General features: G+C 47.9%; 1 protein-coding gene across 2 annotated transcripts in view; it reads left to right on the top strand.

The window, feature by feature from the left end:
- Window positions 1-7,252: 7,252 nt before the first annotated feature.
- LOC138768714 (potassium channel subfamily T member 2-like) overlaps window positions 7,253-27,643 on the top strand; it is a 138,266-nt gene continuing 117,875 nt past the window's right edge. For both annotated transcript variants that reach the window (XM_069946675.1, XM_069946672.1), the window contains exon 1: window positions 7,253-7,598. In XM_069946675.1, coding sequence (XP_069802776.1) covers window positions 7,513-7,598 — 86 coding nt within the window. In that variant the 5' untranslated portion in view covers window positions 7,253-7,512. The remainder of the gene's footprint in view (window positions 7,599-27,643) is intronic.

The following is a 27,643-nucleotide window of genomic DNA, read 5'->3' as shown; positions in this document are numbered from 1 at the left end:
CTGAACTTGTGACATGTCCAATCTTTTAAAAATGACAGTAACACTTTAATGTCCGTGAATGGGAAGCTGATATAGGAGGAGCTGTTTGCCGGGTGTAGAGCTGTGCCGAGGGCGGCAGGGGTCAGAGGTGACCATGGATTCTTACTTTCCTTGACATTAGGAAGGTTACACATTCGACCCCTAAACAAGCACTGAGCATTGGCCACAGATTACCTGAGCATGTGAGTCCATCAATGGCCGTACACTATGGTGCACCTCCTCTCCGGCTCTGCTCCATCATCAACAGGTCTCCATATTGGAGGGCGGCTCTATGGTAAATGATGTTATTGCTAAATACATGGTAACAACAAAGGTCTCTGGCACCTTGTATAATCCATGTTACACACAATGGGGGCATGAGATGGAACTTGGGTTCATCCCTGTATGAAAAGACAAAGCAGCTTTGGACCTTGGAGCAATGGAAGAAAGCGGCAGCCTGGTCTGTTGGATCTTGTAGATGGCCGGGTGCGACACTTACCTGGGGGGAGATGGCGCCAGGATGCACTATGGGAAGAAGACAAGATGGCGGGGCAGTGCTATGGGTGATGTTCTGCTGGAGACATTGGGGGAGATTTATCAAACATGGTGTAAAGTGAAACTGGCTCAGTTGCCCCTAGCAACCAATCAGATTCCACCTTTCATTTTCCAAAGAGTCTGTAAGGAATGAAAGGTGGAATCTGATTGGTTGCTAGGGGCAACTGAGCCAGTTTCACTTTACAGCATGTTTGATAAATCTCCCCCATTGACTGTGACTTAAAGTGACACTGTCACCCCCTTTTTGCATTATGACTGCTCTACGCAGGTGTAAAGGTTAAATTTAGCAGTTTTCATACCTCATTTTCTATCATACCTCATGATGCTACCTATAAAAAGTGATCTTTTATCATCTGGGATTGGAATACCTGGGTGGGGCTTTACAAAGAAAGTGCTACTTAGCCACACCACTCATAGGGAATAGCGACAGTCTGCAGCTGCCGCTCCTATTCCACAGAGCGTCAGCAGCAGATTGTTGCTGTATGAGTCGTTTGTCTTTCAACATGTTGAAAGATAAACGACTGCAATAATCATTGCCTTCTATTACACGGAACGATTATGAGCCATAACGGCCGATATCGTCCGAATACGTCCGATAATCATTCCGTCTAATAGGGCCTTAAGAGAGTGGTGGTCTGCTGCTACCTTACATAGGGCAGGGGGCAGCAGACTGTCACTGTCATGATCGCAATTTTTCACTATGTGGGCCCACAATCGCTTGGTGTAATACGGCCTTAAGTCAGGGATGGGGAACCTTTGGCCCTCCAGGTGTTGCAAAACTACAATTCCCATCATGCCCAGACAGCCGAAGCTTTAGCTTCGGCTGTCCGGGCATGATGGGAATTGTAGTTTTGCAACAGCTGGAGGGCCAAAGGTTCCCCATCCCTGACTTAAGTGATCACGATGGTGACTCCAGGATTCTTCAGGTCCCAATCCGATCGATTATCTGTGGTCTGTAGTGTGATCCAAGGTACAGGACCTGCTGCAGATACAAGGACAAGGACCTGTATCATCCCTGATGGTATACAAGGAGCCACAAGGAACAGGGGTTATATAGTTCTAAGAGGCTGGGGTGACTCCATAACTACAGGCTCCATAGGGCGGATACAACTTCTACAGGATGAGGATATATCAGGGTGACCTGAAGTTACTTTCCCATAAAGTTTAGATCTGACAATGGATTGAGCTATAGATATATATAATTTTTCACATTTCCTGAGCGTCATGTTTTCTGGCTCCCTCCATGAGCCTCCTCCGCCTCCCTCGGTGCCCGCTTTACATTGTTGATGCTCTGTTGGTGCCATATAAATGTATTTAATGTACACGGCTCCGGCAGCCTACAATTACCGCCACGTCCTGCCGCCGGCAATCAGAAGAGGTGGGAGGGTTATAAATAACAGGCGAGCCGCAGGTCCCCCAAACACGCCGCACACTATTTCGGTCCCCTCCTGACTAACATTAAGAGCTGGATGTATGGATCGCCTACCTGACGCTGATCTGCAGAAGAGACACACTGGAGCAATGAAGGAGATGCCATTGGATGAGTTGGCCACTAGGGGGCAGCAGGGCACCATTATAAAGAGCCCCAGTTCTTGCTGCAGAACCCCAATAAATAGGATTTCTCTTAATGATATTATTTGTATAGATTCTTCATTGTCCTTGTGGGAGGGGGCATGGTGGGCGACAGATCTACCTACGCTTTAGGGTCCGCACTTCTTATACAGGGAGTCTCCACCTGTTGCTGACTATGATATCACCAGGATAAGCCCCCCCTTCTTCAGTGATATAGTATAATGGGGTCACCCCGTCCGGCCCTACGTGTGTCTGCAGTGAGACTGTCTCTTCTTACCTGTAGTCTCTTATTATGCTCCTTTCTTCCTCAGCAGTCCCCTGTCACGTCTCCTTTTCTGCAGTCACTTTTTAGCAGCAGTCTCTTGTCACTTGTTCTCATACAGTATATAGTCCCTTTCCTATAGACTTCTATGCACTCATGTCTCTTTTGCATACGGCTGTCTCAAGTATTGCTCCCATCTGAAAGAAGTGGTTTTGGTATGAAGTGTCTCTATTTACCTGCAGTCTCTTGACTCACAGAGGCAGTCTCCAGCCTGTTTTAATTGCAGATGTCACATGTATCTGGGCACAGTCTCTCTTCTCTGATCAGTCAGGGGGATCACTCTCTTCTCTCTATTCCTTGTAGCTGGAGCCAGTCTCTGAGCAGTCACTTGTCTGTACTGTCAGTCTCTGAGCAGTCACTTGTAGCTGGAGCCAGGCTCTGAGCAGTCACTTGTCTGTACTGTCAGTCTCTGAGCAGTCACTTGTAGCTGGAGCCAGGCTCTGAGCAGTCACTTGTCTGTACTGTCAGTCTCTGAGCAGTCACTTGTAGCTGGAGCCAGGCTCTGAGCAGTCACTTGTCTGTACTGTCAGTCTCTGAGCAGTCTCTTGTAGCTGGAGCCAGGCTCTGAGCAGTCACTTGTCTGTACTGTCAGTCTCTGAGCAGTCACTTGTAGCTGGAGCCAGGCTCTGAGCAGTCACTTGTCTGTACTGTCAGTCTCTGAGCAGTCACTTGTAGCTGGAGCCAGGCTCTGAGCAGTCACTTGTCTGTACTGTCAGTCTCTGAGCAGTCTCTTGTAGCTGGAGCCAGGCTCTGAGCAGTCACTTGTCTTTACTGTCAGTCTCTGAGCAGTCTCTTGTAGCTGGAGCCAGGCTCTGAGCAGTCACTTGTCTGTACTGTCAGTCTCTGAACAGTCACTTGCCTGTACTTTCAGGCTCTGAGCAGTCACTTGTCTGTACTGTCAGTCTCTGAGCAGTCACTTGTAGCTGGAGCCAGGCTCTGAGCAGTCACTTGTCTGTACTGTCAGTCTCTGAGCAGTCACTTGTAGCTGGAGCCAGGCTCTGAGCAGTCACTTGTCTGTACTGTCAGTCTATGAGCAGTCACTTGTCTGTACTGTCAGGCTCTGAGCAGTCACTTGTCTGTACTGTCAGTCTCTGAGCAGTCACTTGTCTGTACTGTCAGTCTCTGAGCAGTCTGCAGTCACTTGTAGCTGGAGCCAGGCTCTGAGCAGTCACTTGTCTGTACTGTCAGTCTATGAGCAGTCACTTGCCTGTACTTTCAGTCTCTGAGCAGTCACTTGTCTGTACTGTCAGTCTCTGAGCAGTCACTTATCTGTACTGTCAGTCTATGAGCAGTCACTTGTCTGTACTGTCAGTCTCTGAGCAGTCACTTGTCTGTACTGTCAGTCTCTGAGCAGTCACTTATCTGTACTGTCAGTCTATGAGCAGTCACTTGTCTGTACTGTCAGTCTCTGAGCAGTCACTTGTCTGTACTGTCAGTCTCTGAGCAGTCACTTGTCTGTACTGTCAGTCTCTGAGCAGTCTGCAGTCACTTGTAGCTGGAGCCAGGCTCTGAGCAGTCACTTATCTGTACTGTCAGTCTCTGAGCAGTCACTTATCTGTACTGTCAGTCTCTGAGCAGTCACTTATCTGTACTGTCAGTCGCCTGTGTCTGGAGGCAGCCGTCTTCCTCTCCCTGAGCTGTCACATTCATCTACCGTACATCCCTTCTTCCCCTTTGAGCAGTCACTTGTGTCTATAGAGCCTCTTTCTCCTAGAGCAGTCTCTTGTATCTACAGACTCTCTGCCTTATGATGAGCCACTTGTTGCTTTAAGTAGTCTCTCTCCTCCTCCTGAGCAGTCACCATTTTTTCTTCCCCTCTGTCTGTCTGACTATTCACTTGCCCGTACAGTCTCTTTCTATTCCCACTTGACCGTACAGTCTTTTTCTATTCCCACTTGACCGTACAGTCTTTTTCTATTCCCACTTGACCGTACAGACAGTCTCTTTCCATTCTCAGGGGTCTCTTCCCCCATCTCTGAGCAGTCACAGGCTCCCTCCCTCTCTCCTCTCTGAGCAGTCACTTATACCAAAAATCTTCATTCTCAGCAGTCTGTCCTGTCTTCCTGAGTAGTCACTTGTACCTACAGGCAGTCTCTTACCTTTCTCTGCAGTCTCTCCTCTCTCTAAACAGTCACTTGTACCCACAGTCTTTTCCCTCTCCTCTCTGAGCAGTCATTTGCACTCAGTCTCTTCCCCTTTCTGTGGTCTCTCCTCTTTCACATCTGTCATATACAATCACAGTCTCTTCTGTTCCTCAGCAGTCTGTTATCTTTCTGAGCAGTCACTTGAATTCACAGTCTGTTCCCTTTTCTGTGGTCTCTCCTCTCTCTCTGTCATATGTACTCACAGTCCTTTCCTTCCTCTCTCTGAGCAGTCTCTTGCACCCAGTCCTCTGTAGTCTCTGAGCAGTCATTTGCATGCTTATTCATTCTTTCTCTCTGAGCAGTCTTTTTCCTTAGCAGTCTCTCCCTCTCCATTCATTCTTTCTCTCTGAGCAGTCTCTTACACCCAGTCTTTCTCTCCTCTGTAGTCTCTGAGCAGTCATTTGCATATTCATTCATTCTTTCTCTCTGAGCAGTCTCTTTCCTCAGCAGTCTCCCTCTTAGGCTGTCGCCTCTCCATTATTTCTTTCTCTCTGAGCAGTCTCTTGCCCCTCTATTCAGCCTGTCCTTTGTCAGCAGTCTCTCCCCCTCCTTACACTGAGGTCCCCCCCTATGCCCCTCTCTCTGCGCTCTTCTCTCTATACAGAATACTAATCTGTTGCTCCCCCCATAGCAGTCTCCATGTGCTGCTTCTCTCTGTTTCTCTCTCACTTCTCTCTCTACCTTTGGCGTTACCCCCACAATTTCCCAGCCTTCCCCTCTTCTTCATCCTCCTGTTGCTTCCCCCCTCTCTCACTTCTCTCTCTACCTTTGGCGTCCCCCCCCCCATTTCACAGCCTTCCCCCCTTCTTCATCCTCCTGTTGCTCTCCCCCTCTCTCTCTCTCACTTCTCTCTCTACCTTTGGCCTTACCCCCCCATTTCGCAGCCTTCCCCCCTTCTTCATCCTCCTGTTGTCCCCCCTCCCTCTCTCTCACTTCTTTCTCTACCTTTGGCCTTACCCCCCCCCCCATTTCGCAGCCTTCCTCCCTTCTTCATCCTCCTGTTGCCCCCCCTCTCTCACATCTCTCTCTACCTTTGGCCTTCCCCCCCCCCCCCCCCATTTCGCAGCCTTCCTCCCTTCTTCATCCTCCTGTTGCTCCCCCCCCCCCTCTTTCTCTCTTCTCTCTCTACCTTTGGTGTTACCCTCCCCCCCATTTCGCAGCCTCTCCCCCCCTTCTTCATCCTCCTGTTGCTCCCCCCCTCTCTCTCTTCTCTCTCTACCTTTGGTGTTACCCCCCCCATTTCGCAGCCTTCCCCCCTTTCTTCATCCTCCTGTTGCTCTCCCCCCCCCCTCTCTCACTTCTCTCTCTACCTTTGGCGCCCCCCCCCCCCCCCATTTCGCAGCCTTCCCCCCTTCTTCATCCTCCTGTTGCTCTCCCCCCCCTCTCTCACTTCGCTCTCTACCTTTGGCGCCCCCTCCTCCCCCCTATTTCGCAGCCTCCCCCACTTCTTCATCCTCCTGTTGCTCCCCGCCCCTCTCTCTCACTTCTCTCTCTACCTTTGGCGCCCCCCTCTCCCCATTTCGCAGCTTCCCCCCCTTCTTCATCCTCCTGTTGCTCCCCCCCTCTCTCACTTCTCTCTCTACCTTTGGCGCCCCCCCATTTCGCAGCCTTCCCCCCTTCTTCATCCTCCTGTTGCTCCCCCCCCCCCTCTCTCTCACTTCTCTCTCTACCTTTGGCGCCCCCTCCCCCCCCCCATTTCGCAGCCTTCCCCCCTTCTTCATCCTCCTGTTGCTCCCCCCCGTCTCACTTCTCTCTCTACCTTTGGCGCCCCCCTCCCCCCCCCCCCATTTCGCAGCCTTCCCCCCTTCTTCATCCTCCTGTTGCTCCCCCCCTCTCTCTCACTTCTCTCTCTACCTTTGGCGCCCCCCTTCTTCATCCTCCTGTTGCTCTCCCCCCTCTCTCTCTCACTTTGGCGCCCCCCCCCCCCCCCATCTTCATCCTCCTGTTGCTCCCCCCCCCCCCTCTCTCTCACTTCTCTCTCTACCTTTGGCGCCCCCTTCCCCCCTTCTTCATCCTCCTGTTGCTCCCCCCCCCTCTCTCACTTCTCTCTCTACCTTTGGCGCCCCCCTCCCCACCCCCCATTTCGCAGCCTCCCCCACTTCTTCATCCTCCTGTTGCTCCCCCCCCCTCTCTCACTTCTCTCTCTACCTTTGGCGCCCCCCCTCCCCCCCATTTCGCAGCCTCCCCCCCTTCTTCATCCTCCTGTTGCTCCCCCCCCCCTCTCACTTCTCTCTCTACCCTTGGCGCCCCCCTCCCCCCCCCCCCATTTCGCAGCCTCCCCCCCTTCTTCATCCTCCTGTTGCTCCCCCCCTCTCTCTCACTTCTCTCTCTACCTTTGGCGCCCCCCTCCCCCCCTTCTTCATCCTCCTGTTGCTCCCCCCCTCTCTCTCACTTCTCTCTCTACCTTTGGCGCCCCCCTCCCCCCCTTCTTCATCCTCCTGTTGCTCTCCCACCCCCATCTCCTGTCTGTGAATAAAGCCCATCTCTCTCGGTGCGCCCCTCCTCCCTCCCTCCCCTGATTGAGAAATGACAGCAGGGATCCGCACATTGTATGGATATAAAGGAGTAGTGCATACCTGAGCTGCCACCCTCCTCTGCTATGTCCATGGCTGCCGCCGCTGCTGCCACTGACAGCCGGAAAGTTTACACCTGCTGATCCTATGGGATTTATCCTGATCTCTGCCAAATCCAGGAGAGAGATGTTACCCCGACATGGGGCATGAACTGGATCTATTACCCCAAACATTGCCACCTCTCAGACTGCCCTAACTGCGAGCCCCATCCCCCCATCTCCCCCCGGTCAGGGGCAGCCCATAGGTGTTATGTGCCCCCCGGTAATTCATGGACCCACGGATCCAATGACTGGCGGTGAAAACTGAAGGAAAGTGACAACCGGGAGAGATGGAGCTGGAGAAAGACGTCCAACCCTTACCCCCCCGGTACAGGTTCCGGGACCTGCTGATGGGGGACTGGCAGCAGGATGAGAGGTAAAGAGGGGAGAGGGGGGGTCTGCTGGTGAAGGAGCTAAGGCTGCACGTGGAGGGAAGTGGGCACAGTCTACAGCTCTGGGCTCCAACCTGTGGCTGTCCACAACTACAACTCCCATCATACAGGTGTATATACTGTACTGTATATATACTGTGTATAGAGTAATACTGAGGTGTATATACTGTACTGTATATATACTGTGTATAGAGTAATACTGAGGTGTATATAGTGTACTGTATATATACTGTGTATAGAGTAATACTGAGATGTATATACTGTAATATATATATATATATATATATATATATATATTGTGTATAGAGTAATACTGAGGTGTATATAGTGTACCGTATATATACTGTGTATAGAGTAATACAGAGGTGTATATACTGTACTGTATATACTGTGTATAGAGTAATACTGAGGTGTATATACTGTACTGTATATATACTGGGTATAGAGTAATACTGAGGTGTATATACTGTACTGTATATATACTGGGTATAGAGTAGTACTGTGGTGTATATACTGTTCTGTATATATACTGGGTATAGAGTAGTACTGTGGTGTATATACTGTTCTGTATATATACTATGTATAGAGTAATACAGAGGTGTATATACTGTGTATAGATTAATACAGAGGTGTATATACTGTACTGTATATACTGTGTATAGTGTAATGCAGCGGGGCTGTGTAATACTGAGGTGTATATACTGTGCTGTGTATATACTGTGTATAGAGTAATACTGAGGTGTATATACTGTTCTGTATATATACTGTGTATAGTGTAATACAGAGGGGCTGTGTAATACAGAGGTGTATATATACTGTGCTGTATATATGCTGTGTATAGTGTTATACAGAGGGGCTGTGTAATACAGAGGTGTCTGTACTGTATATATGCTGTATATAGTGTAATAGTGTATAGAGTAATACAGAGGTGTATGTACTGTACTGTATATATACTGTGTATAGAGTAATACTGAGGTGTATATACTGTACTGTATATACTGTGTATAGTGTAATGCAGAGGGGCTGTGTAATACAGAGGTGTATATACCGTACTGTATATATGCTGTGTATAGTGTAATGGTGTATATACCGTACTGTATATATGCTGTGTATAGTGTAATGGTGTATATACCGTACTGTATATATGCTGTGTATAGTGTAATACAGAGGGGCTGTGTAATACAGAGGTGTATATACTGTATACAGTGTAATGCAGAGGAGCTGTATAATACACAGAGGTGTCTGTACTGTATATAGTGTAATAGAGAGGAGCTGTATAATATACAGGGGTGTATATAGAGTAATAGAGAGGAGCTGTATAATATACAGGGGTGTATATAGAGTAATAGAGAGGAGCTGTATAATACACAGAGGTGTATATAGTGTAATAGAGAGGAGCTGTATAATATGCAGGGGTGTATATAGAGTAATAGAGAGGAGCTGTATAATATACAGGGGTGTATATAGAGTAATAGAGAGGAGCTGTATAATACACAGAGGTGTCTGTACTGTATATAGTGTAATAGAGAGGAGCTGTATAATATACAAGGGTGTATATAGAGTAATAGAGAGGAGCTGTATAATATACAGGGGTGTATATAGAGTAATAGAGAGGAGCTGTATAATACACAGAGGTGTCTGTACTGTATATAGTGTAATAGAGAGGAGCTGTATAATATACAGGGGTGTATATAGAGTAATAGAGAGGAGCTGTATAATATACAGAGGTGTATATAGAGTAATAGAGAGGAGTTGTATAATACACAGAGGTGTCTGTACTGTATATAGTGGAATATAGAGGAGCTGTATAATATACAGAGGTGTATATAGTGTAATATAGAGGAGCTGTATAATACACAGAGGTATCTGTACTGTATATAGTGTAATATAGAGTAGCTGTATAATATACAGAGGTGTATATAGTATAATATAGAGGAGCTGTATAATACACAGAGGTGTATATAGTGTAATATAGAGGAGCTGTATAATACACAGAGGTGTATATAGTGTAATAGAGGAGCTGTATAATACACAGAGGTGTATATAGTGTAATATAGAGGAGCTGTATAACATATAAGTATGTAATGTATATGATGTAGCAGAGTTGGGATTACGCGGTCACTAGACTATGATGGGCTCGGGTCAGGTTTCGGTGTAATGAGGAGACTTCCCGCTGTCTGTCCTGATGTCTTCATTATTCCTGCTCTCTCTATGTGGGGGTGCTCGTCCCTCGTCTCCTGACGATGTCCGGATTATCACAGGATTTTGAGCTCCTGAGTGTAATCCTAAACCAAAGCCCAGGAAACAAATCACTTACCTCATTAATAGTGGAAGATCCGCAGCTCCCATAGTGCCGCTCCTTCCTGGAGAATCTATATGTAACATGTAATATATAGAACATCAGGGAATTGCGCTGTCAGGATTTTCCTCCTAGACAGGATTGTAGCTATTGCCATATCCAGATAATACTACCATATCATGCCCATATAGTGCCGCTATAACTTTGTAATGTTTCCAAATATTACCATATTGTGTCCTTATAGTGCTGCTATAACCTTTAGGCTATGTTCACACAACGTAAGTTCATAATAAGTTCAATGAATAGCAGCCGCAGAAAACCCTGCCAGTTCACACAATGGAGCGTGTGGCTCCGGCCACATGCGCCATTGTGAGCAGCGGGGAATTCGGATGCGGGTGCGCACGGATGTGCCTGCATCAGAACTCAGCGGCGGTAAAGATCATCCCGATCACAGAACGGCCAGTGTCTCACGTTGTGTGAACATAGCCTTATACTGTATCCAAATAATACTACCATATTATGCCCATATAGTGCTGCTATTTACTGCTGTAACCTTTATACTGTATCCAGATAATATTACCATATGGTGCCCATATAGTGCTGCCATCTACTGCTCATATCTCTATAGAGCATCCAAATAATAATACTAACATATCATGCCTATATAGTGCTGCTATAACATTTATACTATATCCAAATAATACTACCATACCATGCCCATATAGTGCTGCTATTTTTGCTGTAACCTTTAGGCTGGGTTCACACTACGTATATTTGAGGCTGTATGTTTGAGGCTGTATAGCAACCAAAACCAGGAGTGGATTAAAAACACAGAAAGGCTATGTTCACATAATGTTGTAATTGAGTGGATGGCCGTCATTTAATGGCAAATATTTGCTGTTATTTTAAAACAACGGCTGTTATATTGAAATAATGGAAGTTATTTACCGTTATATGGCGGCCATCCACTCAATTTCAACATTGTGTGAACATATCCTTTCTGGGTTTTCAATCCACTCCTGGTTTTGGTTGCTATGAGGACCTGACATGAGGACCAAATACAGCCTGAAATATACATAGTGTGAACCCAGCCTTATACTGTGTCTAAATATTACTACCATATCGTGCCCATGTAGTGCTGCTGTCTACTGCTTATATCTCTATAGAGCATTCAATAATACTACCATATCGTGCCCATATAGTGCTGCTATTTATTGCGGTAATCATAAGCCTATGTTCACACTACGTATGAGAAAACTGCAGTACTTGCCAGATGATCTTAAGTGCTGCAGAGTACTCATGCGGGCGCATCCGTGCGCGCCCGCATTAGAACGCATCATGCTGGAACAGGCATTGTTCCAGCAATAATTACACCAATGCCAAGGTTCAGAAACAACGGTAGTTGTATATTTATTATAACGGTGGTAACTAGTAGCAACAGTCTCTCCAGATGCAACCGGGTATAAGGCAGACTTGGATAAGGCAGAGTAATGGGTGATGCTGCAATAAGCTGTGATGTCAGCGTACTGAATGATGGGAGTAGTAGGGATACTGAGGATAAGATGCTGGGCGGAATGGAACTGAGATGAATACTGTTGAATACTGCTGTTGATGATTAGAGAAGATGATGAGAGGAATTACTGAAGAACGGCACACAGATCTTGTGGTTAGGATGAGAATCTTGAGGACATGAGAATAGAACACAGCCAGGAACACTTCTGGTAATGCTGCAGCAGATACTGCAGGGCTGCGACCTTGTGACACAGGAGCAGCAGCAACACACACCCTGTCCCCCTGAAGGTGGAAGACAGGACTCAGGTAGAGATGAAGTCACATGGTATTCCCCAGCCAAAGCTCGACAGCTATTGGAGTTACCATGGAAGCAGGGGCAGTCACGTGACACCAAGCCATTGCATCATCACACCATTAGGCATATAGGACCAAATATACATGAGAAGTACCATACTTGAACACTGGGGGGGCGACATAATACCATTAGGCACTGATAACTGAATATGCATACAAGAAATGAATGGAATAGCAGACCTGAACACTGAGAGGGGTGACACAATACACACAGTTTGCAGTGGGCCATAGCTTTCGAGAACAGAACTGGCCATAATAAAGGTGCAGAGATAAAGTGACAAATAAATACTCTGTTCTGGGACACTGCATACCTCCCTACTAATAATGTGCCGACCTCTGCGAAGCACAAGTTGAGGTAGATGTGGCTGAAGGAACATAAAGGATCAAGACAACAAGACAAAAGGAAAGAATGTGAGTGTGAGTGAATGTGTAGGTGTGTGTTTCCCACGCTCAAGGCACAGGTGACAAGAGAAACTATGAAGAGAAAGAAAAACCCTAGTGGCAGGACTTCACCTAGGGGTGCCTAACGTACTCAGGTTAAAGGTAGTTAGTGCGTGGACCATCTGACATGGAAGTCAGGACTACTCAACTGTTGGCGGGTGACCCTCAATATTCCAGACAGTTTGGACTGGACTGGAAAAAACTTGAAGACCTGTGTAATGCCTTGGGTGTCTGTGTGAAGTGACTTGGACACCTGGAAGAGAAAGAAGAAAATAACAAAAGCAAACATACATGGGGAGCTCCCTTTCATACCAGTCATTCATACAACGCAATTACTCAATAGGCCAAACACACAAAGGTGCCAAAGGTGCAGTATGTATGAACAAATGTAAATGTTGAGTGTGACTATGTGTAACGACTACTGTGTGTTGGGACAAAACAGGGATGAACAAACAATGGAGACACAAGGAAGGGAACATAAAGAAACAAAACACTGCGAAGTCCTGAAGAACACTGGCTCAAAGAATCTTTCCAGTGAATAACACAATAATACAATATATGAGAAAAATAGAATACCCTTTAGGAAATACACTCTTTAGAAAATAGACTTTCTCTGAGGCTACAGATACATACTGACTTCCTACTCAGAGGAGAAAAATATCTGACTTTGGCACGAAAATATACTCTATGAGAAGATAGACTTTTTCAAAAACACTTTACTCTGAGGCTATCTAAATGACTTTTCTGCTTACTCAGAGGAAGAAAATATATATATTGTAGGGATCTTCCTGGGGATGGTGTGTTTGGACACAGTTCACAGCAGACTTTGACTTGTAAAATAACAGCTTGGCGTTTATTGGCAGCATAAACAGTCCAGAAAACATAAATACAGCAACACCGTGCTTTTTAAGAACAGAACAAAACAAAAAGGTCTTGCCCGTCTAGGCACTTACTAATAAGCAGGTCACCTGTCTGACACTTCAATCAGCGGTATCGCACGGTGTGAATAAGCTTCAGCAGCGGCTGTATTCCAAGCTCCCACCAAACACAGCATCCAGGCTGTTCACTCCTGGCTGAGAGCCATCACCTGCATCTCTGTGGAGCTCTTACCTTCTCAGGCTGATTGCTCACCTGATGGCAAAACCCAAACTGGATCGGGGGGAGGGAATGGCAGGTCCCACTACCAACCTACCCGCCATTCCAGTAAATCCAGGCCCGGAAACAGTAAATAATAGCTCAGCAGCATAACACTGCTGAGCACAGATCCCTCCTGGACTCACCATCTCATGCTATGAAGCAACCTAGGTGAGATGTACATCCCCTCGAAGACTTTACCAGTGACATGTCTACATATCCCCCCCCCCCCTCTTTTTCAGACCGGAGGGCTGAGCATTCTGTCCCCACAGACAGTGTACCCTAGATAGGGCGTCAGCATTTGCCTGTAACTTTCCTGGCCTGTGTTCCACAGTAAAATTAAAGTTTTGTAGGGACAGAAACCATCTAGTCACCCTCGCATTTTTCTCCTTGTTAAGCTCCATCCATGTTAGGGGGGCATGGTCTGTCACTAACTTGAATTTTCTGCCTAACAAGTAATACTTCAGGGACTCTAGGGCCCATTTCACTGCCAGACATTCTCGCTCCACAATGGCGTAGTTTTCCTCGGCCGGGGATAGCTTCCTGCTTAAGTACATGACCGGGTGCTCCTCGCCATTCACGACCTGTGAGAGGACGGCACCTAACCCTGTGTTAGAGGCATCTGTCTGTACTAGAAACTCTCGCCTAAAGTCAGGGGTAACTAGCACAGGTTGTTGGCACAAGGCAGATTTAAGGCTTTGAAAAGCCTTCTCAGCCTCTGGAGTCCATGTCACCATTGCGGACTTTGCACCTTTTGTCAGGTCAGTTAGTGGGGCTGCAACTGAAGCAAAATTCGGCACAAACCTACGGTAATAGCCCGTAATACCCAGGAAAGCTCTGACCTGTTTCTTTGTGAGGGGTTGAGGCCAATTCTGTATTGCCTCGATTTTATTTAGTTGTGGTTTCACTAACCCCCTCCCAATAATGTAGCCCAAGTATTTGGCCTCCTCTAAGGCTAGTGCACACTTCTCTGCATTGATGGTTAACCCCGCCTCGCTTATGGCATCTAACACCGCCTGGACCTTACAGAGGTGACTTTCCCAATCCAGGCTAAAAATGACCACATCATCGAGGTAGGCAGCGGAGTAATCACGATGCGGTCGCAGAATCAAGTCCATCAACCTCTGAAAAGTGGCAGGGGCTCCATGTAACCCGAATGGCATCACTACATATTGGAAGAGCCCATCAGGGGTGGAGAATGCAGTCTTCTCTCTAGCCTCAGGAGTGAGTGGGATCTGCCAGTAGCCCTTAGTGAGATCGAGGGTAGTTATGTACCTGGCATTACCCATCCTTTGTATCAACTCATCTACCCTGGGCATGGGGTAGGCATCGAACTTGGAGATCTCATTTAACTTTCTAAAGTCATTACAGAACCTCCAAGTTCCATTGGGCTTTGGGATTAGCACAATCGGGCTGGACCACTCGCTCTGGGACACCTCAATGACTCCTAGGTCAAGCATACGTTTTACCTCGGATGATACCGCCTCCCTCCGTGCTTCTGGTATCCTATAGGGCTTAAGGTTTACTCTGCTTCTAGGCTCAGTTTCAATATGATGACTAATGAGATGCGTACGCCCTGGTAGGTCAGAAAACTTGTCTTTATTTCTCTGCAGGAACTCCTTAGCTTCCTGCTTCTGGGATACTGACAGGGTGTCACCAGTCTTGATCGGAGGGATTGGTGGTGACAGATGACCAACAGGATTTGTCGCCACCAAGGATACCCTGTCTTTCCAGGGCTTGATCAAGTTTATGTGATAAACTTGGAAAGGCTTCCTTCTACCGGGTTGGTGCACCTTGTAGTTGACCTCACTGATCTTCTCTACAATTTCATAGGGACCCTGCCACTTGGCTAAGAATTTGCTTTCTACCGTGGGAACAAGTATGAGTACCCGGTCACCTGGGCTAAATGTCCTGATTCTTGCAGAACGATTGTAAATTCTGCTTTGGCCCTCTTGCGCCCTCTGGAGGTGTTCCCTTACTAGGGGCATTACAGTGGCTATACGGTCCTGCATTTGTGCTACATGCTCTATAACACTCTTGTATGGGGTGGACTCACTTTCCCATGTCTCTTTCGCTATATCCAATAAACCCCTAGGGTGACGACCATAGACCAACTCGAAGGGAGAGAACCCTGTGGAAGCTTGGGGTACTTCCCTAATAGAAAACATCAGGTAAGGTAGAAAGTGATCCCAATCCCGACCATCCTTTTCCACCACTTTTTTTAACATATGTTTCAGGGTTTTATTAAACCTCTCCACTAACCCATCTGTCTGGGGATGATATACAGAGGTACGTAGATGGGAGATTTTAAACAGTTTGCATAGCTCTTTCATCACCTTTGACACAAATGGGGTACCTTGGTCAGTCAAGATCTCCTTGGGGATCCCCACCCTGGAAAACATATAAAACAATTCCCGTGCAATTGTTTTAGATGCAGTGTTTCTTAGGGTTACAGCCTCAGGATAGCGGGTCACGTAGTCTAATACAACTAAGATGTATTGGTGACCCCTAGCTGACTTTACAATGGGACCCACCAAGTCCATTGCGATCCGGTCAAAAGGTACCTCTATGATGGGGAGCGAAACCAAAGGACTGCGAAAATGCGACACTGGGGCGCTAAGCTGACATGTGGGGCACGACTCACAGTATTTTTTTATGTCAGCATAAATCACAGGCCAATAAAACCTCTGGAGGACTCTCTCCTGCGTTTTATCCGTCCCCAAGTGGCCCCCAAGGACATGATTATGGGCCATGTCAAGTACCTGACGCCGGTACGACTTAGACACCAGAAGCTGTTCCACAACCTCATCATTAATCTTAGTGACTCTATAGAAGAGATCATTAGTCACAGAAAAATGTGGAAACCTTTTCTCAGCTTCTGGCTCCTGAGGTACCCCATTCATAACAGTGACCTGCTCTCTCGCATTTTTGAGAGTGGGGTCCTGTAATTGTGCAGTACCAAAATTATCCCTAGACACCTCTAAGTCTGGAACATTCTGCGCAGTGGGAGGAGCCTCTTCCTCACCAGCCAGGACCTGCAAAGGAAAAGCATCATTTTCATCCTGTACATTTATATCATTTACCGTGGGTAATTCAATCGACTTAGGGGTCTCCTCACTCCTTTCAGGGGATTGTTGTTTTCCCCATAGAGCCCAGAACAATGGAAAGTCACGCCCCAATATCACATTATGCATAAGGTTTTTAACCACACCCACTTCATATTGTACAGCGCTAGTTCAGTCCCGACATTAGCCAGTACTATAGGGTAAACCTTTGTATCACCATGTATGCATACCACACTCATATGTCTTTTTGGCACCAAGTCCCCAGTCACCAGGCTGGCATGCACCAGGGTGACAAGGCTTCCTGAGTCCAGCAACGCCTTAACAGGGAAGTTATTGACCGTAATGTTGCAGACTTGCGGTTCAGTCTCTAGTCCAGTGACCGCAACAAAAGACGGTTCCGCAAATAGCGACTGACGCCGGCTAGCGTCACACTCCATGGGCTCATGGGTAAGAGGGCAATGGGCAGACACATGTCCCGTCTCATGGCATCTCCAGCACTGGATAGGGCCTGGTCTACTTGGCAGGGAGTCCTTTTTAGGGCCACTTAGCCACCGGGGACCACCACCAGTCTTTTGCCCCTGAGACACCTCCTGAGCGCTTTTCCCTCTATCAGCACCCCTCCACACTCCCCCAATAGATGGAAGTCTCTTACCAGCTGACGGCACAGATCTGGCACTCCGGGGAGGTGAAGGTGCTGCAGGAACATCATGGAGGTAGTCCTCAGTCGCCTGGAACCTCTCCACAAGGTTGACAAGTTCGTCGGCACTCTTAGGGTCACCTTGTCCCACCAAGCGTTGCAGATCAGCAGGGAGTGCTCGTAGGTAGCGATCCATCACGACCCTCTCTAGGATCTGTGCAGGAGTAGAGGTGTCTGGCTCCAACCACTTTCTTGCCAAATGGATCAGGTCGTACATCTGGGACCTCGCTGATTTGTCCAGACTGTAGCTCCAGTTACGGACCCTCCGGGCACGGACAGCAGCAGTAACTCCTAGTCGGGCAAGTATCTCCGCTCTTAGCTGAGGATAGTCCTTGACCTCTTGCTCACTGAGGTCATAGTAGGCCTTTTGAGGTTCGCCTGTTAAATAGGGCGCAATGACCTCTGCCCACTCAGTGGAGGGTAACTTTTCTCGCTCAGCCACACGCTCAAAGATAGTTAAGTAGGCCTCAATATCGTCATCAGCAGTCATCTTTTGCAGCGCTCGCTGCACAGCTCTTCTCACAGACAAAGTCTCTGGAGCGGCTGCTGCAACCGGCTGGGAATTAGTACCTGCAGACGCCTCTTGCTTTGCTATCAGGTGCTCAATAAGTTTCTGTTGTTGAGCCATCGCCTGTTCATGGCGCAGGTTAGGCTAGGTTCACACTGCGTTTTCTGCATCCGTTTAACGCATCCGTTTTTTGAAAAAAACGCATGAAAAACGGATTGCAAAAAACGGATTCATTTGTGTGCATCCGTTTTTCCATTGACTTCCATTATTAAAAAAAACGGATCCGTTTTTTTTGACGGACCAAAACGGACCAAAAAACGTTGCTGACCCTATTTTTCTGGACGTTAAAAAAAACGGATCCGTTAAACGGATGCTGAAAACGCAGTGTGAACCTAGCCTTAGCGGCGGTCAGAGCCTGTTGTTGCAGCCTATTAGCCTGCTCATGGCGAAGGTTAGCGGCCGCCTGATCCTGTTTAACGGCTGCCTGAGCCTGTTGTTGTGCGGCCAATGCCTGTTGTTGTTGCAAACTCACTTGCATTAGCTGCTTCATCATCTCCTCCATGTTGCTTGACTGTTTTTGGAGTGAAGCAGCAGCCTTCACCCAGGACATAAGCAGCTGTAGCCAAGTTGATGCACACCGTTGCCCCTAGCAACCGTTTTGCCCGCATCCTCCACCAATTGTAGAGATCTTCCCGGGGGATGGTGTGTTTGGACACAGTTCACAACAGACTTGGCTTTTTAGAATAACAGCTTGGCGTTTATTGGCAGCATAATCAGTCCAGAAAACATAAATACAGCAACACCGTGCTTTTTAAGAACAAAACAAAACAAAAAGGTCTTGCCCGTCTAGGCACTTAATAATAAGCAGGTCACCTGTCTGACACTTCAATCAGCGGTATCGCACGGTGTGAATAAGCTTCAGCAGCGGCTGTATTCCAAGCTCCCACCAAACAGCATCCAGGCTGTTCACTCCTGGCTGAGAGCCATCACCTGCAGCTCTGTGGAGTTCTTACCTTCTCAGGCTGATTGCTCACCTGATGGCAAAACCCAAATTGGATCGGGGGGAGGGAATGGCAGGTCCCACTACCAACCTACCCGCCATTCCAGTAAATCCAGGCCCGGAAACAGTAAATAATAGCTCAGCAGCATAACACTGCTGAGCACAGATCCCTCCTGGACTCACCATCTCACGCTATGAAGCAACCTAGGTGAGATGTACATCCCCTCGAAGACTTTACCAGTGACATGTCTACATAATATATATGACTCTGATACGAAAAATAACCTTTGACTACTGGAGTGCAATAATAAACTACTGACAATCACATAATCATGAAAGTGCTTTAGGAAGAACTGGGTAAGTGTGTTATGGTAGAGTCTCTTTTAGGCAATTAGACCATCGACCATGTAAAAGGCTCTGGGACAGGCACTGAAGAACTTTGAACAACTGAGTGTCTTTTCAGCACATAGCTTGGTGTTGAGACAAGGAAGCTTGGTCAGGAGGACCAGGTGCAGAGCTTGAACGTTGCAGAGGAACTTTTTAAACCTGGAACATAACAGCAAACAAAACAAGAAGAACAGTCAAGAACTTTGGTCTCTGTAGCGAACTGGTGGTGTTCCTCGGGTTGAGCGCTCAGACCGTCTCAGCGTAAGGACACTTTCATCAGTAGCTTGCTCTGGTGCAGGTTGGTGGTCAGCCACGGTAGCTGGTTGAAGAGGAGGAGTTGCAGGCCATGGAGCTGCTGGATGTGGAACTATAGGATGAAGAATGACCGGGATGCTCATGGGAATCCCCTGATAGCCAATGGGCATGAGGAACGGTTCAGTTTGGAACATATACTCGAGAGAGGGAGGTCTAGATGGAGTCTCTGGGACAGGCAGAGATGCCTGAGCAAGTTCCGGATAGGGTGCTGTAAGGCTTTGCAGATCCTCTCTTGTGCAGCGTTTTATTCTGTTTCGATGCACTGTTTGGGGGGCTAGGCCCGGCTTTTTGACTTCGTACACATCAGTCTCTGGATAGGGAATTGAGGGGATGGTATAGAGTTCAGGTTCCCAGAGACTTTCCAGTTTATGAGAGCGGTGATACTTTTTAAGCCAAACTTTATCCCCCACTGCTAGTGGTGTGGCATTCGCCCCTCGGTTGTAGGCATCCTCCTGGCGCTGGTGGGCTTCTCCCATTCTTTTAGCAACGATCTCTCTGGCATCTTGAATCCTTCTCTGATGCTCCTGAACCCAGTCAGTGCCCGGCAAAGGATTGAGACTTGAGGAAGTTGACCCTGGTGCCCAAACATCAAGTAGAACGGAGAGTATCCTGTAGAGCAGTGAGTGGTATTGTTGTAGATCTCCACCAGCTCGTCCAACAGATAGGGCCACTCGATCCTTTGAGCCACGGAAGCTGTCCTCAGCATGTTGATGAAGACCTGATTGATCTTCTCACATAGGCCATTCCCCTGGGGGTGATAGGCTGTAGTCCGGAGTTTCTTACACTCATGGTAAGTGCATAGCTCATGGAAAAGTTGAGAATCAAAAGCCGGACCCCGGTCTGTGAGTAGGGATTCGGGACAGCCGTAATGTTTCACATACTCCTTGTAGAAGGTGATAGCTGTGGTCCTAGCAGTCAAATCTCTGACGGGTACTACGACTACCCACTTGGAGTAGTGGTCGACCATGGTTAGAGCGTAGGTGTATCCGCACCTCGTCGGGGACAGCTTCACATGGTCCAAGGCAACAAGTTAATTTGGCAGGTGGGAGACAATAGAATGCAAGGCAGCTCTGGCCTCTTTCCCTCCAGCCTTAGAGATGTTACAGGTGGAGCATTCAGCACACCAGTTCTCAATGTCAGCCCTCATTCCGATCCAATAGAAGCGTTGGCGGATGGTCGCCTCAGTCTTATGGACCCCAAAATGGTCGGCATCTAGCATCTAGGCATCTAGCACCAGTTTAGCGTCTTGCCAGGGAATCAGGATTTGATGGCATCGTTCTCAAGAGACAGGGTCCAACGAGTTCCTTAGAAGTAGGCCCTTATGGAGGAAGAGCCGATTTCGCTGCCTCCAGAGGCGTCTCAGTTCAATGTCCGGATAAGGCCTCTTGATTCTCATGGGGACTCTCCCAGTGGACAAATAGTCATAGATCTCCCCCAGGACTCTGGACTCATTCTGGATGGTCTGCCATCTGGACAAATCTTGATAGGGACCCGGGTCAGGGGACAACTTGCCCACCTTAGCCACCGTGGTAGTGTTCTGGGTGGCAAATCTCTGATAGAAAGGGGGCATCTCCACATCTTCCCAGTTGTCATCCTCTGGGGCCTCGTCACCTCTAGGTAGCCGAGACAGCAGATCCGTGTTCACGTTGGCTTTACTGCTTCGATACTTGATTTCGAAGTTGAAGTTGGCCAGCCTAGAAGCCCACCGCTATTCCAGCGCACCCAGTCGCGCGGTATTGAGGTGAGCTAGCGGGTTGTTATCCGTATAGACAGTGAACGGTGTAGCCGCGAGGTAATCTTTGAACTTCTCGGTAACGGCCCTCACTAGCGCTAGCAACTCTAATTTGAACGAGCTGTAGTTACCATCACTCTTTTCTGTGCCTCTTAAGCTTTGGCTGGCATAGGCAATAACTCTTTCTTGATTACCCTTGACTTGAGACAAAACAGCCCCTAGGCCTTGGAAACTGGCATCGGTGTAAAGATAAAAGGGCTGACTATAGTCAGGGTAGGCCAGGATGGGAGGCGAGGTCAACAGGGTCTTTAGCGTTTGAAATGCTGTCTCCTGACGTTCAGACCACTCTATGGGTAGCCATCAGCTGTAGTTCTCCCGGGGGCATCCACGGAGTAGCTCATTGAGCGGTTCAGCCACTTGAGCGAAGTGGGGTATGAAGCGGCGATAATAGCCCGCGAATCCCAGGAAGCTTCTCACCTCTTTCACCGTCTTGGGAACGCCCCAACTCTCCACAACTGAGATCTTTTCGGGATCAGGTTGAATCCCCTCAGCACTCACGACGTGTCCCAGGTAGTTCACCTGCTGCTTGAGGAGGTGGCATTTCGACGGCTTGATTTTGAGGCCATGGTCAATGAGGACCTGGAACACTTCAGCCAGATGATGAATGTGATCTTCATAAGTGCGGGAATAGACAATCACATCATCTAGATAGAGCAGGACACTTTGAAAGTTAACATGACTGAGACACCTCTCCATTAGTTGTTGGAAGGTGGCGGGGGCATTGCAGAGCCCAAACGGCATACTGGTGAACTCATAGAGTCCCATGGGAGTTGTAAACGCCGTCTTTTCCTGGTCTTCCGGAGCCATGGGTACCTGCCAATACCCACTGGTGAGGTCCAACGTTGAGAAGTAGGCTGCTTAACCCAGAGCAGCAATAGATTCCTCTATGCGGGGCAGAGGGTAGGCATCCTTGTGAGTAATGGTGTTCAGCTTTCTGTAGTCGACACAGAATCTGATGTTGCCATCCTTCTTTTTGACAAAGACAATAGGGGCAGCCCATGGGCTCTGGCTCTCCTGGATGACGTAAGTGTCCTTAATTTCTTTGAGCAATTTCTTCACCTGTTGATAGCTGGCAGGCGGGATAGGCCGGTGTTTCTCCTTGATAGGAGGATGATCTCTGGTATTAATTCGATGTTGAACTAGGGCAGTCTTGCCAAAGTCAAGGGAATGCTTGCTAAAGACCTCGTGATGGCGCTTGGCAACTTTGAGCACGCCCTGGATATGCTCGATGGGTGTGTTCGCATCCCCGATGTTGAGTGCATCCCACCAGGGTGCGCGGGACCGGCTGGACTCTCCTGATGACGCAAGGATAGACCGCTGGTGTGCGATAGTCTCTTCACCTACAAGGTCCTCAGGGTCGAGCTAGTGGAGCATAGCAACCGTGGTAAACTTATGAAGGTCGACTGGGGCGTCACCGAGATTGACCAGACGTACTGGAACCTGACCATTGGAGATGGTCACCAGGCTTCTGGCAGCTCTGACAAGGGGTTGGCCCTCAATTTCAGTGAAATCTAGTAGAGCCTCTGCGTTGTCCAGGCCTGGGCGAACTCTGCACCAGATAAGCATCTCGCTGTTGGCCGGGATAGTGATTAGACGAGCGTCTCTGGTACGGACACAGCAAATCTCTCCCTGATGATTGACAAATCTCTGCTGAGCGGTGAGCGCTTTGATAGTCTTCTGAATGGCTTGCTTCTAGGGGGAGGAAGCTTGAGACAGAGAAGCATGCAAAGCAGCTACTAATTCTGAGAATACATGGCGAATAACTGTCATGCCCAAAACTGTAATACCACTAGCTCCTTGAACCTCTGTGACTATGACACCTTGTTGAGTCAATCTACGGTTACAAATACATATGGTGGGATCCCAATAGCCTAATTGTGAGATAGGTCGACCATTACTAGTAATCAACTTTTCGAGACTTCTCTACTGGGCACAACACCCTGCGGTCCCAATGTCCCTCAAAAACATGCTTGGGGATGGTCGTAACTTGAGAACCTGTGTCCACCAGGGCCTCAAGGGGCGCACCTTCTATCCATAGAGTCACATGCGGGCACTACGATAGGAATTTTGAGAACCATTCTGACTCCTGCGGGCCTGAGATTCTACCTCCCGGGTGTTGGCCCTCGGACCCAGGGGTAGCCGTTTAACTGAAAGCACTGGGATTTATAGTGTCCATGTCGACGGCAATAGTCACAGTAAGGCCGCTCTCGGGGTGTGAGCCTTTGGGGCGTGGGTCGGTCAGAGTCCAGACGCCTGGGAGGTGACTCCAAAGACAGGGGCTGGCTAAGGGTAGAGTCATTAGGGGATGTGGACGAGTTCCCTTTCAGTTCCTTGATAGCTTGTCAACTACCTGTGTGAGGAGATCACGCGTAACCAAGGAGCCAGCCAAGGTAGTCTGTGTGGCCTGGATAGCTTGGACAGGTGGAATAGAAGTAGCGTTGAGGGGACCCGGGGTTACGCTCGCCAGTTCTCCCTGACTCGAGGTCGGGGGACAACTATGGTAGGGGGAATCAGTTCCTATTACTTTCAGAGCCAGAGTTTTGAAGTCCAGGAAGGGCATATTAGGGTCCTGAGCATCCAACATGCGCAACTGGCTTTGAATGAGTCTAGAGTCTACCACTTCTATGAAACGGTCAGTAATTATGTTTTCGGCTGCTGAAGGGTCTATGACGTCAACCTGTTGCAGGGCCCGGTAGGCAGACTGAAGGGCAAGAGCATAGTCTCTTAGGGTCTCACCTGGCTTCTGACGCAGATCATAGAACTTGAGGCGGACCTCAGTGGCGGATTGTACCTCAACAAAGCGCAGTGTCTGGCTTCAGACCAACAAGTAAGCTCAATCACGAGCAATTGAACCTGGATACCGCCAACTCCCACTTCTTTGGCATGCAAACAGTTCAGTGTATAGGTATCCAATATAACTAAGTGACGTTATATGGTGAGTGTGCGGTAACAGCAGAAAGTACACTCACGTTTCAGTTGTCTTCATCTTGACTTTATTTTTTGCGGTAATCGAGATTTGGCTGTGTGTAATCAGAGCACTGGAGATAGCTGGAGGTTGGGCGTCCTCTCCCTGCCGCGCGTTCCGAAACGTCGCGCGGCAGGGAGAGGACGCCCAACCTCCAGCTATCTCCAGTGCTCTGATTACACACAGCCAAATCTCGATTACCGCAAAAAATAAAGTCAAGATGAAGACAACTGAAACGTGAGTGTACTTTCTGCTGTTACCGCACACTCACCATATAACGTCACTTAGTTATATTGGATACCTATACACTGAACGGATTGTACCTCAAACTCTCTCCTCAGGCGATCCAGGATTTGCTGCACATCTGATTTTTCTGTAGCGGGCCATGATCGGATTTCCTCAGCAGCAGGGCCTTCTAATTGTCCCAGTAGTAGTTGTACCTGCTGAGTAGGAGAGAGAGACAAGTTCAAGAGTACGGGAGATTTTCTCTCTAAAGGCAGCCAGGGTGTAGGGTTCCCCTTTATAGCTGGGTAGGTTTGTTGGCCAATGAAGAATGGCACTCCGGCCGCAATAGCAGATGCGGGGGGCCTTGCCGGTGGGGCGAAAACACTAGCAGATGAGGACAAAGGATTGTCCGGCCTGCCGGCAATACCATCATTGGCGGTGGACATGATGAGAGATCTCCAGAGATCTTCGGCGGCCGGAACCTCCCGGACAGCAGTGCAGTGAGCTGGGATGATGAAGACAGGAGCGGCAGGCCTTGGAGCGGGCAGAAGTTGGGCCCGTTCACTCCCGGCTGGTGCAGCGGTGATCTTCTTCCTGCAGCAACGCAGACGATGACTCGGGGAGCGTGGACGGAGCTTGTGTGAGATTTTGAAAGTGCAGCTTAACCCCTTTTTGGCCCGCAGCGCGGCGGGGATAAAGTCTCTCTGCGGGCTGTAATGTAACTTTGGGATTGCTGACAGTTGGCACAGCGCAGATCTTATCCTGTTCGTGACGCCAAAGTTGCGCTGGGCACTCCGCTGAGAGTAGTGGTAGATGGTAGTACCAGGTAGAAACCCGGTTAGCCACTTGCCTGATGGTATGTCACGATATGGGCACGAGGGATAGCAGCTGTAGACTGGTAACCTGACCCAGCGGAGCCCGAGCAATTCTTTGTTGTCCTTAGTCAGGGCACCAATAATTACACCAATGCCAAGGTACAGAAACAACGGTAGTTGTATATTTATTATAATGGTAGTAACTAGTAGCAACAGTCTCTCCGGATGCAACCAGGAACAAGGCAGACTTGGATAAGGCAGAGTAATGGGTGATGCTGCAATAAGCTGTGATGATAGCGTACTGAATGATGGGAGTAGTAGTGATACTGAGGATAAGATGCTGGGCGGAATGGAACTGAGATGAATACTTGCTGTTGATGATTAGAGAAGATGATGAGAGGAATGACTGAAGAACGGCACCCAGATCTGGAGAATAGATGAGAATCTTGAGGACTTAAGAATAGAACACAGCCAGGAACACTTCTGGTAATGCTGCAGCAGATACCCCAGGGCTGCGGCCTTGTGACACAGGAGCAGCAGCAACACACACCCTGTCCCCCTGAAGGTGGAAGACAGGACTCAGGTAGAGAGGAAGTCACATGGTATTCCCCAGCCAAAGCTCGACGACTATTGGAGTTACCATGGAAGCAGGGGCAGTCACGTGACACCAAGCCATTGCATCATCACACCATTAGGCATATAGGACCAAATATTCATGAGAAGTACCATACTTGAACACTGGGGGGCGACATAAAACCATTAGGCACTGATAACTGAATATGCATACAAGAAATGAATGGAATAGCAGACCTGAACACTGAGAGGGGTGACACAATACACACAGTTTGCAGTGGACCATAGCTTTCCAGAACAAAACTGGCCATAATAAAGGTGCAGAGATAAAGTGACAAATAAATACTCTGTTCTGGGACACTGCAATAGATTGACTGAGGAGCAATCTTTCTAGCTGTGATACTCTTCCCTGTTAGGCCATTTTTGTGCAGTGCAATGATTACTGCACGTGTTTCTTTAGAGATAACCATGGTTAACAGAAGAGAAACAATGATACCAAGCACCAGCCTCCTTTTTAAAGTGTCCAGTGGTGTCATTCTTACTTAATCATAACAGATTGATCTCCAGCCCTGTCCACCTCAACACCCACACCTGTGTTAATGGAGCAATCACTGAAACAATGTTAGCTGGTCCTTTTAAGGCAGGGCTGCAATGATGTTGAAATGTGTTTTGGGGGATAAAGTTCATTTTTTCAGCAAATATTGACTTTGCAAGTAATTGCTGTTAAGCTGATCACTCTTTATAACATTCTGGAGTATATGCAAATTGTAATTTTAAAAGCTGAAGCAGTAGACTTTGTAAAAATTAATATTTGTATCATTTTCAGAACTTTTGGCCATGACTGTACATCTTACCCCTCAAACTCAGAAAGAGAATGTACAGAGGCCTAAGTTAACTCTGCTACCCAGTATACTGAAGCTCCTGAACTGAGGATTCCCACTGTCTGTAGAAGTGCAGGCTCTTTCCTGACTGTGGAAGGTGCACCTGACAAACTCTCTCTCACAGTCTCTGTTATGCTGCGTTTACATGGAACGATTATCGTGCAATTTCGCACGATAACAATCGAATTCGAACGATAATCGTACGTGTAAACGCAGCGAACGATCAAGCGACGAGCGAGAAATCGTTCATTTTGATCTTTCAACAATTTCTCAAATCGTCGTTGATCGTCCGCAAAAAATTCGCAAGTCGTTCCATGTGAACAGTCGTTCGCTGATTTAACCAATGTGTGAGATCGCAAAATGAATTTCCGTACGATATATCGTACTGTCTAAACGCTGATTGTTATAAAAAAAAAACAACACGTTACTCCGACATCGTTAATCGTACGATCGGGCAAATTATCGTTCAGTGTAAACATAGCATTAGTGTCACCTCCAGCTGTCCTCCTCCTCCTCCTGCTCAGCTTGTTATCTCTTGTTCCCCTCTTTCAGCCGCTTCTTCTCCTCTGACATTCTGGCAGCGCCTCTTCTGTTCTTGTCTCAGCTTCTCTCCCCCATAGCTACTGAACTTGTCTTAGCTAAACCCTGTCTCTGCAGACCTTATATGTGGATCATATTAGCATACTCCACCTACCTTCTAGCAGGTTCTAGAAAGAGCTGGAAACTTTTACTCTACCTAAAGCAGTACCCACTACAGCCTGCAGGTGTCACTGTTGCCTAACAGTTTCTGTGGTGTGTGTAGTGAGTAATGTAACGCTGCCTCAGAGAATACAAATATTACTTATAACTACCATATCATGTCCATATAACGCTAACATAAATTGCTCTAACCTCCATACTATATCCAGATAATATTATGCTATTGATAACATTATTCACCACTCTTACCTATATACTATATCCAATAATTAACATATCATACCTATAGTATGCTGCCATTCACTGCCCATATAATACTGCCATTTGTTGTCCAATCTCCTAAACAGTATTCAAATGATTTCACCAT

This window comes from Dendropsophus ebraccatus, chromosome 1 (genome assembly GCF_027789765.1).
Source record: "Dendropsophus ebraccatus isolate aDenEbr1 chromosome 1, aDenEbr1.pat, whole genome shotgun sequence".
Taxonomy (NCBI): domain Eukaryota; kingdom Metazoa; phylum Chordata; class Amphibia; order Anura; family Hylidae; genus Dendropsophus; species Dendropsophus ebraccatus.
The sequence above is the reverse complement of the archived record's forward strand: the minus strand, read 5'-3'. Positions and strand labels throughout refer to the sequence as shown.